This window comes from Schistocerca serialis, chromosome 7 (assembly GCF_023864345.2).
Source record: "Schistocerca serialis cubense isolate TAMUIC-IGC-003099 chromosome 7, iqSchSeri2.2, whole genome shotgun sequence".
Lineage (NCBI taxonomy): Eukaryota > Metazoa > Arthropoda > Insecta > Orthoptera > Acrididae > Schistocerca > Schistocerca serialis.
Window position 1 is genome coordinate 171,042,921 of NC_064644.1, and position 20,726 is coordinate 171,063,646.

The 20,726-nt window shown below is 36.4% G+C and overlaps 1 protein-coding gene across 1 annotated transcript in view; it reads left to right on the plus strand.

Moving 5' to 3' along the window:
- LOC126412857 (uncharacterized) overlaps positions 1-20,726 on the plus strand; it is a 542,164-nt gene that overhangs the window by 499,258 nt on the left and 22,180 nt on the right. The window contains exons 11-14 of the mRNA XM_050082718.1: positions 2,666-2,872; positions 3,977-4,293; positions 17,325-17,439; positions 18,054-18,201. Coding sequence (XP_049938675.1) covers positions 2,666-2,872; positions 3,977-4,293; positions 17,325-17,439; positions 18,054-18,201 — 787 coding nt within the window. The remainder of the gene's footprint in view (positions 1-2,665; positions 2,873-3,976; positions 4,294-17,324; positions 17,440-18,053; positions 18,202-20,726) is intronic.

The following is a 20,726-nucleotide window of genomic DNA, read 5'->3' on the forward strand; positions in this document are numbered from 1 at the left end:
AGAAGTGCCAGAACTTTGCCAGCAACTAGGGCAACTTTGATTTAGGTGCCATTTCTGCAATCCATCAGAACCTTGAATCTGAAACATGTGTGGATCAATTGAACTAGTAATGACACCATGCTCCCATGACTTATTTCTGCCATAGATTCTGTAAAACACGGGTTGGCTAATCTGATATGTTGGCTGACTGGAGTCTGCAGGTGCTGACCACAGTGGGGGATGGAGCAAATGCTAGAGTGTGCTTTAGTGTCACCCATGTAGCAGTTCTGGGGGCAAAGGGCCATTGCGGGGTTGGGAGTAATAAGTGGACAAGAAGTTTGTCCACTTGCTGTTTCAACATGCGAACAAAATGGTCAGCTGCGCCAGTCAATTGTGGGTGGAATGGTGCTGATATGAGATGGTGTGTGCCATTTGCTGTACAGAAATCTTCAAATTCTGCAGAGACAAATTAAGGTCCGTTGTCCATGACAAGCAATTCTGGCAGAACTTTGATGCAGAAAATGAACTAAGGTGCTTGCAAAGTGGAGCAAGGGAACAACAAAGGGGACTTTACTATATGCATCAACAACTACTAACCAGCATGTGTTCCAGTAAGGGCCAACAAAACGTACAAATGCTGCCAAGCCTCCTCTACCTTGGACCACTCAAAAAATGTTGTGGAGGGGCGGCCTGATGTTCTGCACACATCTGACACTGTTCAGACATCCTTTCTATTTGCACATCCTAGCCAAACAATGTGCAATGTCTGCATGCTAAATGATTTGCCCAGACAGTGTCAGTTTCGTGCACATCAGTTTGAAAACACGCTGCTTCAGAAGTGTCAAAGTCAGCATCAGCTCCCATAGGTAGACATGAGAGAGCATCTGCATTTGCATGCTTAGAAGTGGGCTGATATATGATCTTGAACTGGTAGTTGGAGAGAGGAAGAGCCAATTGTTGCAATTTCTGAGCAGTACAAATAGGAATTGGTTTGGCCAGATTGAAGAGTGACTGCAAAGGCTTGTGGTCAATACAGTAGAGGATCTAAAACTGGGTCTTATGGTATCAGGTGTCAGTCACCAGAAGCAAACATTGTGGGGGACACAAAATAAGGAGCAGTGTGTTAGAGACATATACTTGTAATCTGTTTATGTTCATAACAAACAACTACTTGCTGTTTAGATTTTGGTTGGAATACCTTGAAAACAATATTCATTTGTGTATGAGGTGACCATGGTGCAGTTTACCACTGCTTACAGTTTATGAAGTGGCGCCTCTCCGCCCTTTTAAGTTTCACTATGTACTTCTACATTACATTTTTCTTTTTGTTTAATGAGTGGGTAATTTGCTCACTATATTAGATATAAGATTCTTCCAGTATTTCTCTAGAGTCTTATGGTTACATGCTATATTTCAGACAAATGACTACTTACATTTGGAGATTTTTAGGTATTTTTTTAACAATACATAAATGTATGTCTTATAGAAGATAAGACATGTTGATATTTTACATTTATTTGTCTTCACTAATATTTTTACCCAGTTAATTACATTTGATTGAATAAAAGGAATTGATAACAAGGATGGAAACAATGGATGCAATGACATGGAATTATATCTGCAAAAACTGCACAGACACACTGACTCCACAATGTACTGTATATTTTGACTAATAATGTCTGCTAGACGAGGACACAAACCTAGATCTCTTGTTTCTTTCTTTATTTCTTCATTTTTCCCAAAGCAGTTACCATAAGTATTATGTACATGATGAAAAGTGTTATATAAAAGAAAGTAAATGAAATGAATGTTTGATGACAGCTACAGACTTGGCTGAAGACTTTCATTGCCACTGATGTTTCCAGCAGAGGTTCCGCCCATGGGGTACATGAGAGTGACACCATTGTGGTAATGGAGTTGGAAGAGGAGTTTGATTTACCCTGCCAATTGACATACATCATTTGAATGATGATCCTTCACCACCCCTATATCCCCAGTGGATCTATTCTCACATACCCTTTTGGAGAACCTCTGGTGTAAACATCAGTGAAAATGAAAGTCTGAGTCAGATCAGGAAGAATGCTCACACGGTTAAGCCAACTGTGCATGAAAAGCCAAAAATCTGAGTCTGAGTCTGATTCTGGTAAAAATTATTTATTTGTCATCTGATATTCATAGTATTATTTTATGGATCATTTGGCCATTAGTCTGTCTTTATATGATATATCAATTATATTATGAAATTTATTTTGGAAAGCTGTTGTGAAACACAGTTCATCACTATATTGTTGGATGTTAATGCTAATCTGCTTAATTAGTTGGGCTGTGCATGTTGCTCTTTATCATTACCGGTATACTTTCAAGATTTGATTTTTATGCATCTTTATTTTCATGTCTTTTGTTTTTATTCAATTTAATACTTTATTACAGCTGAAAATTACATATGTTAATGGTTGTGACCAGTAGTAATTAATGACCATTATATATTTAAAAAAAACACATTCAGAAATGGTGTCTGTCATGATGAACTGTACTATATTAATTTTGTTAAGAAATTAAAAAATCATTTTTAATTTGCATCATTATATGGAAGAGTCACTTCTCTTTGAAATGTTCTTGCTTGTATGTAAGCCTTAAGGAAAGTATTTAGTGTGATGTTAACATATGGATGCATAAATCTGTGCAGAGATTCATAACAATGGACACATGGAATTGTCCCCAACAACCATTGTTTTTGAAACTTCTACCACTGCAGTAACATCTATCAACACTGGTTCTCCAATTGCAATAAGGGGTGAAATAACAACACCAAGTGGAGATGAGAACTGGACAGTTTCAACTATGCCAGTTGAAAAGTCAACCGTGCCAGAAACAACAGAAATAACTTCAACAGGTAAATATAATTATGATTGTAAATATACACTGTGTGGCTCATACTAAAGAGAAATGTTAAGAAACTACAATGGAACATAGCACAAGCAAAAAGTAGACGGATGACATTTAAAACAATTGTGACTGCAAATTCAGCAGATAGGTAGTCAGATTGGAAATCACTGAGAGGAAATCCTGTAGAGAGAGAGAGAGAGAGAGAGAGAAAGAGGAAGAAAGAGAGAGAGAGAGAGAGAGAGAGACTGGGAGGGGTGGGGGGGGGGGGGGGGTGAGGGAAGGAATTGTTACTAAATACATAATTTCCAGCTAGTATGAATATAGATGTTTGTATTTGTAATAACCTGAGATCACTTTCATCAAAAAAATCCTTGTGTTTGAGACATGTAGCTCTTTTATCTTATTTGCAGAAAGTTATGGATTTGTTTGTTAGCTCATCCAGAAGTGATTACTGTAGCTTATCAAATTAAAATGGATTTCACTAATGAAACATTACTTATGTCACTGATTTTGCAAAGTTGTTGTTTCTTTATTTAAGGCTTCATAAACCTGTATATGAGCTTAAGTGGACATGTATGGACTTATACACCTTGCAGATATGCCCTTCACATAGCAACATACCCGTTTCAGGCAAAATAACATTCCAGTTCACAGACAAAAACTATGTAAGGGACATTAAACTAAAAAGTCTTTAGTCCATATTCAAATGTGCAGTAGCTGTACAGGGTGATTCAAAATGTTGTGCACAAACTGAAGGAGCTGACTGAAATACAACAACTTTGGAATAGCAACTTATGGTCCTTGAAGTAATCCTGAGCCAATGAAAGCCTTGGAATGTCAGGAACAACAAGGATAATCAATGCTTACTGACCTTAAGTTCAGTAAAGATAATATACTGTCTAATGGCTGTATTTAGAATAGGCAGTACAGTGGTTCTTTTTGTTATTCATTATATATCATCATATTTAACTAATCATGAATCCATAATTATTTTCTGTTTCCTATCATGCTATAGTTTATCAAATTTTACCTTGTTTCCAGCATGTGCTTATTGAAATATATTTTTTGTATTTGTTGTTGACTAACATGACTCTTTGTCTGTAATTTTCAGATTCATATATGGACACCACTATGTATACAACAGTACAGCCAGAAGCAACATCAGGTCTGATCTCAGCTGCTCCTTCAGTGATCAAAACTGTAGATAACTCAACAGAGAAACCACAAGATACTCCTCTGACAACAGAGTTTTACAGCATGACCACAAGACAGACAGACAGTGGTAAGGATGAAGCAGTCACATTTCCAACCACAGAGAAGATGGATGATGTGGTAACAACAGTGACTACACCGATACTGGTGCCAACAGAAAGGGAGACAACAACTAATAAAGAGGGGAGCCAATGGCTTTATGGAGATCAACCACAGGTTTGATGATCAATCAATTAATTAATTTGATATGTAACACAACTAAAAGTGTAACACAATTTTTGTCAGTGTTAGGAAACATTGAAAGTTGTTCCTAAAATGTCCACCTCCTTAGCTGAATGGTCAGCATATCTAACTGCCATGCAGGGACTCAAGTTCAGTTCTTGGCTGTGTTGGAGATTTTTTGTGTTCAGGGATTGGATGTTGTGTTATCCTCTCATCATCATTAACACACAAGTCAACCCAATGCAGGGTCAGCTGGAAAGACTTGCAACTCGGTGACCAAACTTCTCCAGATGGGGACTCCTGGCCACCAGTGCCTTACAATCATTTCATTCATTTTTCAAGGCATTGCTAAAGTGGGAAATATTTTGACTGTATTTGACTTGTTGATTCATTCATTACTGGTAGCAAAATAGTGTTTTAAACAATATCAGAGTTTTGTGAATTGGATAAACCCACTTCAAGTTGTGCCAAATGAAATTGCTTTTATTGCCAAAGAAGGTTGAAGAGGAATGTACAAAATCCAACAACTTTTGGGAAGTTCTGAGATAATTTATTCTTTTTGAAAGTATAAAATTCTGAGGAAACTCATTATGAGCTCACTGCGATATGTGAAGACTACACCCTAAAATATGACTCTGCAATTACAAGCATATACAATTTTACTGGACTACTCTTTTGCATATCCGTGTTAAAGTAAGGTGAAGCTATCCACAACCCTAAGTTTCATTTGAATGCTGCTATGATTTACTAATCATGGTTCTTTTGAAAGTGGTGTGCATTTGCCTTTTTCTGATCTTTGAACTCAATTACTGATGTACTCTGAACCATGGAGACAATTGATTTTTTTTTTCTCATTAATGAATTATTTCTAGTGATGAAAAAAAGTAATATGTGACAGAAAAAATCTTTGGGCTAACTGGAGATGGTACTTCAGCCCTTTGGAATTGTTGCTTGACACTGATCCATAGAGCCATCAAACTACTCCCTTACTAGAGTACAAAATTCAAACTGGTGCTCCCTATAGAGAAAATAGAAGCCAGAGCAATCATTTTAACAGAAAAAAATAGAGAGCAACTTCATTAAGAGCTTATTATTGTGTATGGTGACAGTGTCACAAGGTGTAACTTTGTAAGTAAGTAACGAAAGGGTTTCTAGTGTGGGAAAATACTCCTGAAAGATGAGCCAATAGTGTTGGACATCTCTCAGACAGGACCCAGGAACTGTCATGCAGGTGGAAGTCCATGCCCTTAATGACCACCACAGTTCAATTGGGTCATTAGTAATGAAGGTGTAGATTAATCGTCAGCTATAAACTTTTAGATATACCAAAGATCTCCATTTGGTAAGCACAACATTTGCTCACCTCTGGGGAAAAACAGCAGTGATAATAAGTGGCAGCCAAAATGAAGGAGCTCCACTAGCCTTATCTTGGTGGTGTTGTATGAGTGCATGATCATCATGAATCAATATTGATTGTAATTATGACTTTAAGATCAAGTAGCAGATAAAACCGTGAAAAAGTTAAGCAGAACATTAATGAAAAATGTGATCACAGATATGCCTTTTGGAAGGAAAGGTTGGTTTATTTTTTAAAGGGGGTAGAGGGAAGCTTACCATGGTATACTGATGTCAGGTTATGTCAGTAAGTGCCAGACAGCTATTGTAATATATTACCCATCCTCCTTATTCTAGCAATGAGCCACCTTGTGACTTCTTTCTGTTTCCATTTCATGTATATTTCCGGGATGGCAAAGTGACAAGAGGAGTGGACAATTTCTCCTGTAGACAAAATGAGTTGTTCAATCACAGTATCCTTTATTTAATCCATATGTAGGACAAATGTGCCATTTCTGTGATGAACATGTGAATAAAGACTATCTTATTCTGGAACCATGACTCTTGATTATAAAATCATTCTTTCACAGTGACAATACAAACTTCATGACTGCCCCTTCTATAACAGCATAATGGAATAAATGTGAAGAGAAAAACTGTATTTACATCACACCCATGTAAATAAATTGTAATATATATTGTCGCTCATGATACTTTCCCGACAAAAGTAAATTCCTTTTTCTAGACACTAAGTGAATTCACTCATTGTATAAAACACAGATTCTGTAAATATAACATTATAACATCTAAAATATTAATTATTAAAGTGGTTTTCCTTACAACTTTGCTTTCATAAACATTTGGTCACTGATCCCACTTTGAAATTTGAAACAATGTAAATGTATTATTTCTTTGGACATCTGAAGTAATTAGACCTCTCAGACAGTGTTAAAGAAAATCAATTTTTTACAAAACTTTCATGTTGTAGGAGCTTTGACTGATTTCCAGTTATCATCCTGTCCTCATTTCTTCTTCTTCTTTTGTTTCATCCTCTTTGGGGTATGCTGGATCAATCATTTCTTTGTGCATTGTTCTTTTCTTAGGGCCCAATATTTCTTCGTTCTTTCTAATCTTCTTTTCCTCTCTTCTTCCAATTCTTCCAAGATGAAGAGTTTGGACTTTTGCGTAGATTTGTCTTGGAACCTTATGTTTTCATCTTTAGTAATTAATTTAGCTGTTCGATCAATACGTGAATTTTCTGAAATCTTTTATTCTACTAGGTCTTTCTCAGTTTCTTTAAACCAGTTGAGTTTTGTTTTGTGGTTACGGAAAAAGTCAAAGATTTGTTTCATTAATCTGAGGAGATAATCATAAAAATTTATTCTCCTCTTTCCCACAGTATCTGAAAGTTTTTCAATTTTCTTGTAGAGAGTTTCATTTTTGATGTAAATAATCTTATTGTATTGAAATTTTGGTCCTACAATTTTTCTTAAAATTTTTCTTTCCTTTAGCTCAAGTTTCTCCATTTGGCCTTTGAAATTCATGTTTAGTGTTTCTGCTTCTTACAGTGCTTCTGGCTTAATCACTGTCTTGTAATGTGTAATTTTGGATCCTCATGAAAGGTATTTTTTGATGTATTTATTTTTTGTTAGTTGGAAGGCCAATTCGGGTTTATTTATTCTGGATTCCATTGCTTTGCTTTCCCCAGCATTCCAACTAATCCAGTCCCTGAGATATTTGAATTCTTTTACTATTTCAGTCTTTTATTCTTGAACTTTGAGGTATTTACATGAATGCTTGATGTTTGTCAGTATCTTAGTTTTTTCAAAGGAGATGTGAAGACCAATTTTAGCTGCTTGTTTCTTTAGTTCAAGCGTTTGCTCCCATGTTTCTTCCATTTTTTCAGCAAACAGGGCCATATCATCTGCAAAAGCAATGCAATTTACTTTAAGATTCTTCTTTTTGCAACACAGTCTTATACCACTCTTAATATTTGTGTTCCATTCTCTGACTAGTTTCTCAAGCACACAATTGATCAGCAATGGTGCACTCCTGTTTTTATTTCAAAGGCTTCTGATAATTTGCCCATAAATTTAACTTTCAAAAATGTATTTGTAAGGGTCACTTTTATAATAATAGCTGTTTTCTTATCCATACCCATTTCTTCCAGGACGATAATAGAGATTCTCTATCAGTCAAATCATATGCTTTTTGAAATCAATGAAGGAGATTACATATGTCTTTGCCTTTGATTTTTGGTATGCCATGAGGTTTTTGAGGTTTAGTATTTGTTCCGAACATGATCTACGCTTTCTAAAACCTCCCTGATATTCCCCAATTTGTGGGTCCAATTGCAGCTCTGTCCTATTCAAAAGGACTTGAGAAAGAATCTTGTATGTTATATCCAGCAGTGATATTCCTCTGTAATTGTTGGGGTCTGTCTTCAAACCTTTCATGTGAATATGGTCGATCAGAACTGTTCTGCATTCTGTGGGGATCTGTTCTTCTTTCCAGATTTTATCGAAAACACACTGTAGGGATGAAAATTGCATTTTTGTCAGCTTTTTTCCATAGTTCGACCACTATTTGGTTTTCTCCATACGCTTTGTTGCTTTTAAGTTCTGAAATGGCCTTCTGTAGTTCTTCAGTCGTCAGTGGATCTGAATTTGGCTTCTCGAGGTTATTTCGGGTGGATTCAAAATTTTCAAGGATAGGTTCACAATTCAAGAGTTTCTCAAAGTAGCCTGCTAGTATTTTGCAATTTTCTGCATTATTGTGAGCGATGGTCCCATTTACATCTCAAAATTGGAGGGTGGATGCTTTGTATCTTGATAACCTTTGTTTGAAAGATCTGTAAAAGCTTCTTATGTCATTTTTAGTAAACTCTTCATCAATTTGGAGGAGAGTTTTGTTTTCATGTGTCTTCTTAATCCTTTTTATATTTTTATCTACTGGTTTTCTAACTAGAATGAAATTCAGTCTGCTTTCTTCTGTTTTCTGTGATTGCCAGTTTTGCCATGCCTGTTTTCTTGTTTCAGTGAGGGCATCACATTCCAGATTCAGATCATTTAGCAATAGAAAAATTCAATTTCAGACCTAAAAAGTATTTAGGACCTGACAATACAGATATACTCGCAATCTTCTTCAGATTGGATACCTTCTTACTGGTACCTGGCGCTGGAACGGAACCAAAAGTGCCAGAAATATTCAACAAATATTTCTACATCATGTCTTTTAGAATAACAATAATACACACTCAATTCACAATGACCAGAAAATGTTTTGTACACTACTCTACTCGTTGACTTAGCTGTAGGTTCAAATCCACTCAATGCAACAGCAACTTTAGGTTGATTCTTACTCTCAAAATACGGATTAGCACAATTCATGCGTCTCTCCATTTCATCCAAATTCTGAACTGATAAGTCTTTACTAATTTCAACAGAATTTTTAGGACGTAAATAATGTGTATATGTAAATTTGCAACGTCTTGGTGATTTCCATTTAATATATGGTGTGCTCTGAATTGCTAATGGAAATAGACCATGCTTATGATAACATGCCACAAGACATTTTTCAAATAAACCTGAATGTTCAAGATCTAAATTGGCTGACGTCCGCGTGCGCTTGGATCATGAGCTATAAATAGCTGCTGATGCAACCTCGCGCATTCATTATATGAATAGCATTATTCGAGAATGGGTCGCCGTTTTGGATATCGCCATCGCAGACGTATGCTGGTCTACAAAGATTTGTTGAATATTTCTGGCACTTTTGGTTCCGTTCCAGTGCCAGGTACCAGTAAGAAGGTATCCAATCTGAAGAAGATTGCGAGTATGTCTGTATTGTCAGGTCCTAAATACTTTTTAGGTCTGAAATTGAATTTTTCTATTGCTAAATCATCTGAATCAAGTAGTATAGGTAATGGTTGGATTACATTCGCTGCTGTTGTTTGTCATGATGCTTCTAGAACTGGATTGGAAAGTTTTACATCTCGTGAAGTTTTGGCATTTCGTACTGTACATTTGTCTGAAATTATTGTTATTAGTGAAGGTTCTTATTTAGTACCTTATGGTTCATTGTCTCTTAATTGTAGGTCTAGGCGTAAGATTAATTCCGACGAAAGAATTTATATTTGGTCAAAAATAAGTGGTACATCTAATATGGAAGATTGTGAATACAGGGTTATAAATACAAAATCAAATAGGGGTAATGCAGGAGTAGGTTTAATAATGAATAAAAAAATAGGAGTGCGGGTAAGCTACTACAAACAGCATAGTGAACACATTATTGTGGCCAAGATAGACATGAAGCCCACACCTACTACAGTAGTACAAGTTTATATGCCAACTAGCTCTGCAGATGACGAAGAAATTGAAGAAATGTATGACGAGATAAAAGAAATTATTCAGGTAGTGAAGGGAGATGAAAATTTAATAATCATGGGTGACTGGAATTCGAGAGTAGGGAAAGGGAGAGAAGGAAACATAGTAGGTGAATATGGATTGGGGGAAAGAAATGAAAGAGGAAGCCGTCTGGTAGAATTCTGCACAGAGCATAACTTAATCATAGCTAACACTTGGTTCAAGAATCCTAAAAGAAGGCTGTACGCATGGAAGAATCCTGGAGATACTGGAAGGTATCAGATAGATTATATAATGGTAAGACAGAGATTTAGGAACCAGGTATTAAATTGTAAGACATTTCCAGGGGCAGATGTGGACTCTGACCACAATCTATTGGTTATGAACTGTAGATTAAAACTGAAGAAACTGCAAAAAGGTAGGAATTTAAGGAGGTGGGACCTGGATAAACTGAAAGAACCAGAGGTTGTACAGAGTTTCAGGGAGAGCATAAGGGAACAATTGTCACAAATGGGGGAACGAAATACAGTAGAAGAAGGATGGGGAGGTCTGAGGGATGAAGTAGTGAAGGCGTCATAGGATCAAATAGGTAAAAAGACAAGGGCTAGTAGAAATTCTTGGGTAACAGAGGAATTTAATTGATGAAAGGAGAAAATATAAAAAAGTAGTAAACGAAGCAGGCAAAAAGGAATACAAACGTCTCAAAAATGAGATCGACAGGAAGTGCAAAATAGCTAAGGAGGGATGGCTAGAGGACAAATGTAAGGATGTAGAGGCTTATCTCATGAGGGGTTAGATAGATACTGCCGACAGGAAAATTAAAGAGACCTTTGGAGATAAGAGAACCACTTGTATGAATATCAAGAGCTCAGATGGATTCTAAGCAAAGAAGGGAAAGCAGAAAGGTGGAAGGAGAATATAGAGGGTCTATACAAGGGCGATGTACTGGAAATGGAAGAGAATGTAGGGCGATGTACTGGAAATGGAAGAGAATGTAGATGAAGACGAAATGGGAGATATGATACTGCTTGAAGAGATTGACAGAGCACTGAAAGACCTAAGTCAAAACAAGGCCCCGGGAGTAGACAACATTCCATTAGAACTACTGATGGCCTCTACCATCTGGTGACCAAGATGTATGGCACAGGCGAAATACTCTCAGACTTCAAGAAGAATATAATAATTCCAATCCCAAAGAAAGCAGGTGTTGACAGATGTGAAAATTACCAAACTATCAGTTTAATAAGTCACAGCTGCAAAATACTAATGCGCATTCTTTACAGACGAATGGAAAAACTGATAGAGGCCAACCTCGCGGAAGATCAGTTTGGATTCCATAGAAATGTTGGAATACGTGAGGCAATACTGACCGTACGACTTATCTTAGAAGAAAGATTAAGCAAAGGCAAACCTACATTTCTCGCATTTGTAGACTTCGAGAAAGCTTTTGACAATGTTGACTGGAATACTCTCTTTCAAATTCTAAAGGTGGCAGGGGTAAAATACAGGGAGAAAAAGGCTATTTACAATTTGTACAGAAACCAGATGGCAGTTATAAGAGTCAAGGGACATGAAAGGGAAGCAGTGGTTGGGAAGGGAGTGAGACAGGGTTGTAGTCTCTGCCCGATGTTATTCAATCTGTATATTGAGCAAGCAGTAAAGGAAACAAAAGAAAAGTTCAGAGTAGGTATTAAAATCCATGGAGAAGAAATAAAAACTTTGAGGTTCGCCGATGACATTATAATTCTGTCAGAGACAGTAAAGGACTTGGAAGAGCAGTTGAACGGAATGGACAGTGTCTTGAAAGGAGGATATAAGATGAACATCAACAAAAGCAAATCGAGGATAATGGAATGTAGTCGAATTAAGTCGGGTGATGCTGAGGGAATTAGATTAGGAAATGAGACACTTAAAGTAGTAAAGGAGTTTTGCTATTTGGGGAGCAAAATAACTGATGATGGTTGAAGTAGAGAGGATATAAAATGTAGACTGGCAATGGCAAGGAAAGCGTTTCTGAAGAAGAGAAATTTGTTAACATCGAGTATAGATTTAAGTGTCAGGAAGTCGTTTCTGAAAGTATTTGTATGGAGTGTAGCCATGTATGGAAGTGAAACATGGACGATAAATAGTTTGGACAGGAAGAGAATAGAAGCTTTCGAAATGTGGTGCTACAGAAGAATGCTGAAGATTAGATGGGTAGATCACATAACTAATGAGGAGGTATTGAACAGAATTGAGGTATTGAACAGAATTGGGGAGAAGAGGAGTTTGTGGCACAACTTGACTAGAAGAAGGTATCGGTTGGTAGAACATGTTCTGAGGCATCAAGGGATCATCATTTTAGTATTGGAGGGCAGCATGGAGGGTAAAAATCGTAGAGGGAGACCAAGAGATGAATACACTAAGCAGATTAAGAAGGATGTAGGTTGCAGTAAGTACTGGGAGATGAAGAAGCTTGCACAGGATAGAGCAGCATGGAGAGCTGCATCAAACCAGTCTCAGGACTGAAGACCACAACAACAACAACATGTAAATTAATATGAAATGTGCACTTCTTGGTTGTATTATTTCCTTTCACTGATAGGATGTGAAAGGACTGAGTGGTTGTACACCTTTCTCGGGGTGTATATGCCCCAGGACAACCACGAAAAATTTGAAACATTTTCGTCCAGGAAAAATCTGGGAAATACCTGGGAATCTTTTAGAATTATGGGAATTTTTTGTTGCATCAAAAGCTTTAGCATGAAGACTATTCAACGCAGGCCCCACCAGAAAACAACACCCACTTGAAATGGTGCCCATTAAGGGTCTTAACTTTCTTGTGTGCTGCCGAGAGCTACTATGCACTTAAAAATGCAGTCAATAATTATTAAACTTATCTGAAATAGTTACTCACTTCCTGCCAGAGACATCTCCTGGCACTTGTAAGACCTGTACTGTCATGTGCTGTGATGTACCCACCATGACCTGTCTTTCTTGTGGGCCTCCTTTTGATGAACATGACATTACAAGTGTTTACATTTCTAACAGATCACAATAAAATATTGTGAATGGTGGTTTGAGAAACATTACTTTCAAAGTAAATTTCCTTTTCTGCAAAATGAATTATGTTACATGCGATGAATTTCTTAAACCACAGAGCATTTGACTCTCATTCAAAACTTAACACTTTGAGGACCAGCCATTTACAAAAATTTCTGGATCAGAAGACCAGCCATTATTTAAAATTTTACTGGTACATTTGTGTTTGATACAACTTAATGGGTAACACATGCTAAAAAAGACCCAGATAGTTTTTCATATTTCCTTTATAAATTACAAACTATGCAATAAGGATGGCAAAAAGTATAATTATCTTTCAAAAAAAGAAAAAAAAGGAAAGGGGGTGGGGTGGGATGGGGGATGTGAGGTGAGTTCTTCAGCAATTTCGCAAGTAATGGAGTGTTCAATGGAAAACTCAAAGTGCTTGTGGAACATGTATTCAGCCAGATAACCCACAGAATGTTTGGTGAACAACACTGAAATTTACAATCATGCTTGTCAGAAATATTCTGCTGCTACAATTTAAACTGTGCTATTAGGATCCTACCCTACCACATGCTCAGAAAAAACAGCAAAAAATATTTGATGACCAGTATTATGTGTGAAAGTCTAGCTTTTCTTGATGAAAAATATCATCTAGTAGTCATATTTTGCAAAGAAAGAATACATATTAGGACACCATATTTTTCCAAATTCAAAGCTTGCTGCCAGGCCACTACTGAGGTCTCTGTTTCCATATTGTAGCATGAGCATAGCGCTTCTTATATTTTGGTGTTATGTGTTCAGAAACTACTGTGGTGTACTTAGTGAATTCAAATTTATACCTTTTTAATACCAATAAATGCTATGTCAATTTACTATGCATTAAAGATCTTTCCAAAATGTGTGTTTTTGCTGGGAGTGCTGGGAAGTTCTATGCCGATGTATAAAACTTTACCATTTAAAGGACTGATATGTTTTACAGTTCCAAGGAAAAGTACATTGTCACTTAACATTGAAAAATGTACTTTTGCATGGGGTATAGTGTATTTTCACCTGGAAAAATAAGCATTTTCACCCAGAAAAAAGTATATTTTTAACCAGTAAGTCTGTGGAAAATCCAGGAATATTTTTCATGGCTGTGTATACACCCTGTTTGTGCAAGCTTTTACTAGTCTAATTTTAATTTCAATTAAGGGACTGATCTATAGAGGCTGAAGAATATTCATAGCTTCTGTCACGGATTTTGGAGTTTTATCAATAGGCTCTTCTGAGACACATGTCATATTTCCTTGAGTGTGTTCCAGTTAATTTTTTTTAGCATTTCTGTTTACACCCTCTCACCAAACAAGGCCTAAGACCACATTGTCTTTCTTTGTATGTCTTTGATGTTCTCTGTTAGCCTGAAATGGGTTCTGTACATTTGAGCAGTATTCAAGTATGGGCTGACCAGTCTTTCATGGGTAAATGTAAGTTTCAGAGTATCCTGCAAATGCACTGAACTCTGCCACTTGCTTTACCTGCAACTGAGTCTATGTGATCTTTTCACATAATTTATCAATAGAATGTTACTACCAAGAATTTATATTTCATGACTGTATTTGTGAGTCATTAATCCTATAGTTAAACGCTACCTCCCTTTTAAATTCCATAAATGTAGAACTGTATCATAGGAACAGAGATGTCACTAGAATAAACAGTACTACCTCTCATTCAGCTTGCAGGATTTTTCTGTTCAGCTATCTGTATAATCAGAGAACTTGTGAAAACATGGACGAATAAGGTTTCTTTTTAATTTGGTCCATAACTTGTAGGGATTCTCAGTTTTTTGTTTTATGTTAGATGGGATTGAGTTGAAGACCTTCATATTAGACATGGAATCCACTCTAACCTAAGATGCAGAGGCAATATCTACAGAATATTATTATTTATGCCCTGTATTGTGGTTGTGCAGATTACAATACAGTGGAAACTGATTTTTGTTTCTGTATAGTAGAAACTGATTTTTGTTTTTAGTGGCAAAGACCAGTAAGGACTAAATGCACAACAGAGTAATGTGAGAATTTCTCAATCTGTGAAGAGGCTTTTGCAAAATGTTTGATTACCTCCTTTGTACAGTGGTTTTACTGCACACTTTTGAAGAATAAACATTGTTAATTTTGCCAGTATTTCTGAAGAAATAATTTTGTAAGACACGGAGTGAAAATATATAAAATCACTTAATTTTAGAAAAGATAGAAAGAGAATGTAAAAAATTAAACCCAGCTGGAAAATGGCTGGATAATAACACAGTAAATTAAATTGCATATGTGAAGCACATTGTTCAAATAAGTGATAGCAAAGAGGATTTGCAGTTCATGACAAGTTCTTACAGAAATATTGCAAGGAAAACAGCTTTAGAAATTAATGAGGAGCAAACTGAGTACATGGTCATGAGTAAGACAATCAATGATGGTCACCACAACAGTTGATGAATTCACTTTTAAAAGATTAGACACATTTAATTATTTGGAAGTATTTTTAGTGAGTAGGATAGAAAGGAAATGGAGACTAAGGCAAGGGTCTCAGCCACAAATACAGCCAATTTTTGGCTATGGTATATGCTCTGCAGTAGACCAGTTTTGAGGTCAGACTGTACCACAGTGTAATTCTCCCAGTAGCTCTATATGGGTGTGAAATATTTACATTAAGGAAAGTAGATGAACAAAAACTGCTAGTCTTCAAGAAGAAGATATTAAGGAAAATATTTGGCCTCAAGACAAACACCTAGCTACAGGAAGGGAAGATATTAAAAAGCCAGGAACTGGCAGATCTATGCATACAAGCTGATGTTGGCTGAAGGATGAAGAAAGGAAGACTGATGTGGGCAGAACACTTAATTAGGATGGAAGAGGAAAGACTACTGTAAGATTATCAGGATCTGTGGAGGACAGAAGGGGCTGATGAGAACCACAGACAGGATGGAAGGACAATTGTGACAGAAATGCAGAGAATGGACCATGACAGTCAGGAACAGAAATGACTGGTGGAGGAATGTAGAGCATGTATGTGGTCTCACAGGCCAAAATGGAAACTAAGAAGAAGAAGAAGAAGAAGCCAACAGAATGATCTCCAAGATGACAGAATGACAGCCAGTTCTGAGTGGAGAACATAAAGTACTGAGTTTCTTGATTAGTTTGTCTGTATGTTCTGGTTTTTTGTCTATATATGTTATTGTTAGAGAGACACATCCTGTTATGTGATTGGCCATTGTCAAACATAGAAGTAGCTTCTGGAGTGCTCCAGGGTAGAGTGTTGAAGCACTTGCTGTTCATGTTGTATATTGATGACCTAGCAAACAATATTACTAGTAATCTTGACTTTTTCCAGATGATGCAGTTATCTGTAATGAAGTACAGTTAGAAAAAAGCTACACAAATATTCAGTCAGATCTTGATAAGATTTTGGACTGGTGTAAAGTTTTTCAGCTTGCTTCACACACACACACACACACACACACACACACACACACACACACACAAAAAAAAAAAAAAAACATTGAGTCATAGTTTTAATTTTTCATCTCATACAGATACTTTGGCGTAACACTTCGTAGGGGTATAAAATGGTAAAATCACATAGGTCATAGGTGCAGTCATAGGTAAAGCAGATGGCAGACTTCAGTTCATTAGTAGAACACAAGGGAAATGCAATCAGTCTACTAAAGAGATTGCTCACAAAACAATTGTGCAGCCATCCTAAAATATTGCTCTAGTGTGTGCAACTTGTACCAGATAGGATTAAAATGGAGAATGATTGTACAAAAATGAGTGAAGTGCAAATGGTCACAGATTTGTTTGACCCATAGGACAGCATCATTAAAATTCTGAAGAAACTAAACTGACAGGCACTTGAAGATAGATGCAAACCATTCCATGAAAGCCTTACAAGGTTGGACTAATTAAAGTGTGCACAAAAGTTTAGGAATCATTTTTCCCATGCTCCATACGTGGATGAAATGAGAAGAAGCTCTAATAACTAGTACTATGCTAGTTCCCCCTGCCATACACTTCGCAGTTGTTTGCAGAACATAGATTTAGATGTATGCATTTTAGGTGGTTACCCAGCTATACTCCAAAGAATTTTATGCAATTTTTTGTGTGGTATGTGAATATTAATGTCTGCTTCTGGTAAGAGCAAGTCAATTTTTATATATCTAAATAAGCACAATCTGAGTTTATGTAAGATCAAGTCTATCAATTTCTGCTGTTGTATAATGTAGCCTATCAGACTGAACAATAATGACGTATATTTTTCTAAATGCAGGAGGGCAGCAATAACAATAGGTGGCAGGAAGAAGCTACTACAATAACCAAAGATGGAGCTATGGACACAGCTACATATGTACCTGAAACCACTACGGAACAAGATTCTGACAAAGGTATCACAAATTTTATAGACTGATGAAAGCCTTAGTGCTGCAGTTGGACATTTGCACTGCTAACCTCAAGGATGGCTGACATGTAGAGTATCGTTGCTCATTAGCCACAATGTAAACTTTTTATACAAACTTACATATTTGGATATTGTTGAACATATCACAGTGATACTGAAGGCCTGTGTGTGTATAGGAATAACTATGGGCGGACAAACAGACAATCAGAGTTAGATTTCTTGATGTATAATCATTGATTACGTTGTCAAAAAGTTTAATTTCAACTGTTGTTCAACACGCATTGCATACTAACTATTTTATACTAATTTTGGCCAAGAGACTATTTAATAATGTAGGTATTATTCATAAATCACTAAAGAAGGAAAAAGAGAAAAAGAAAGAGAGAGTGAAAGAATCATATTTCCTCACACTCCTAACTTACTGCAACAAATTTTATGAACATCATAAACATTTACACAAATTATGTTAGTAATATAATTTTATAATAAATGTTAAAATATAAATGTCTCAGTGAATATTTTCTTTTTTTCTTAGATTTGTGCCTGAGAAATACGTAAACAGACATGTACATTACTTATTGAACCTCACTCTCCTTACAGAACTGAATGAATGGGATGTACCTGATAAAAGTGAGACAGTGACTGCATTTTGTAGACTCAGCCTTCTGGCATCTGGAGAGCAGGTGTGTCTATATCTGGGAGGGCTTCCCTGCAATATTGCTCAAATTCTACAGCAGTACACAGGAAGGTAACACATGTCATTTGTTGTTTGTATGCAGTGACTAAAATTTTTATTTATGCTACATTATGATCATTCATTACACATAGATAAAATTTCCACGCAACACTGTACAAAAATCGTACAGTGTGTGAGACCAAATGTAAAATGATGTGCAATAATACTTTTGCTACTGCTGTTGCTGATCTTCTTTACATATATAAATTAAAGTCCCTTGCTTGCCTCTGATTAATCTCCGGAACTATTGTAGAGATTTGTTCATAGGAAAACCAGTTTATGAGAAATGTTTGTGTCCACAATTTACAAATATTCTGTGGCAAATTAGCTGAACTATGAAGACTTAGTAAACTGCCACCTGTGAATATGATGCCACTGCCATCTAGCAGTGAATGGTAGAACTCATTGGACTCACAGCTTTATGTGAAATGACTCTTCAGACTGCGAGTTTCTGTTTGCCGCAGATTAGCAGTTGCAATTTATACTCATAATTCACTACAAATTCTTTGAAAAATGTGCAGCAAGTTACTGAACTTTGAAATATCATAATAAATATTGTAGGGAAGCAGCCTACTCACGCTGTAGTAAATTCACATCATTTTCCATTGTGTGCCAGCCAGTCTGCTGTAACTAGCTCTGACGTCATAAATGTTGCGCAATACTTTAAAAATCAAGCAAAAGAACCTAAAACTTTTCTAGCATGCCAGAAATAATGCTAAATTAAGGTGTGTTAAATATCAGTTCGATAACTTCAGTCATTTTCGAAATTTGGGCGTTTTTCTGAAAAAATCATTGGCGCAACAGAAAAGAGCTAGAGACTTCAAAATTTATATTTAGATTCATCTTTCATAATGATTTAATAATAACAGTACTTTGGATTTCACAAATGAAGACTTTAGTGGAAATTCATGATTTTGTGGTTTTCATCTCAAAACTGAAGGAAGCAAGATAGATTAAGTAGGCTGATAAATAAGGCTAGGATGTTTAGATTTAAATAGGTTGGAGGTCCGCTATGATTATGAAGATGTGTAAAGTTTCTTTTTAATACCTATAAAATTATAGCGATAGCGGATCTCAAAAGGGGCAGTTCAGAGCTCATCTACTGCGTGCAGTGTAATTTAATTAATTCTCTCGCCCAAAGTATTTAACTTAGCCACATCAAAATTTTATTATCAATACTTACCTGCGTGCTGAATGCACGTTTAAATTAAGAGCTTCTTCGGCCATCAGCAAAAGAAGCTATAAATTATTATGTAACTTGAAGTGGTGCGTTACTAGCCCAGCGGCTAGTCGAGAGAGCCGAAAAGATCAGGCGTTCCCTTCGCCGTCCGCACTGCGGGTTTATATATAAGGATGCTGCGCGAGGAAGGAAGGCCCCAGTTCTCTCCAGACGCTGAATGACACGTCATCTGTGTCGGTAGTCGCGTCGCATCAGTGTATCTGCTACAAACAGCCTCGGGAACCATGAAAACATTTTATGTGAAGTGTTAATTCTGGAATGATTTTCATTATCTAGCTTCAGTTTGCGTATTGTCGTATTTTCAAGTGCCGTCGCGGGACAGACATTCTACCAAATATTTAGCGTGGCGTTTGATGAAATATTTTCATCAAATTATGGCGAGCATTCTTTTTAACATTTAATTCGGACATTTATAGTTGCATTAGCTCATTAGACTCTGAACTGCTCTGTTAGTTAGGTTGTAGGAATACTTGTGTTTTTTATCAGTGAATTTCAGATTATACTCAACTATTTTGGAAAACCGTTTTTGATTAGAAATCCCGGACAATCTCCTAATTCCTCAGAGCTATAAGCTGCAGCTATAATAGTATCTCAATTGAAGTGGGCACTAGGATATCTAATTACTGGCTCCATGTTTTATTAAATCACTTTCTGGGTGCCAAGAAGTAAATAGAGAGCCAGTGTTGAGAACGGCGAAAGACAGCATTAACAACATACTAAAAGCCAGAAACTGATTCTACATGCAAGTGTTTATCCAGCAATTAATTTTTACAACTAATCCGCCGCCCCACAATATGACCAATAATGAAAAGATAACCACCTCATCATCAGACAGTGATGTGAGACTTAATATGTGAAAGTATCTTTAAGCAATATTTTTCTTGTAATTATTTGAGAACAACTGCACAGCAAAAAAAAAACATGTAAATCTAACTTCTGTTTTTATTTTATTTTACTTTTTATAATTAACTTTGCTTCATTTACTAACAGTATGTTCTTTCAGCAGCACTGCAGATGACTCGATTTTCAGCTTTCTGCTTTCCTTGAATCAAATCTAGATGCAGATATGATTCTTTGTAGGCCACAGTGAAAAAGCTGCCACATTCTGCAACAAAGAATTGTGGCAATGAGTTTCAACAGTGCATCACAGTGTGTACTAAGATTCACAAGAATAGTGGTCACAGGAGCTCAATATCATGGATGTTTTTTCTTATTTTTTCTTTTATTTGTGCCATCCCAGCCAGCTTCCAATACATATTGAATTACTCCAACACATATACACCCAAGATTCACATAC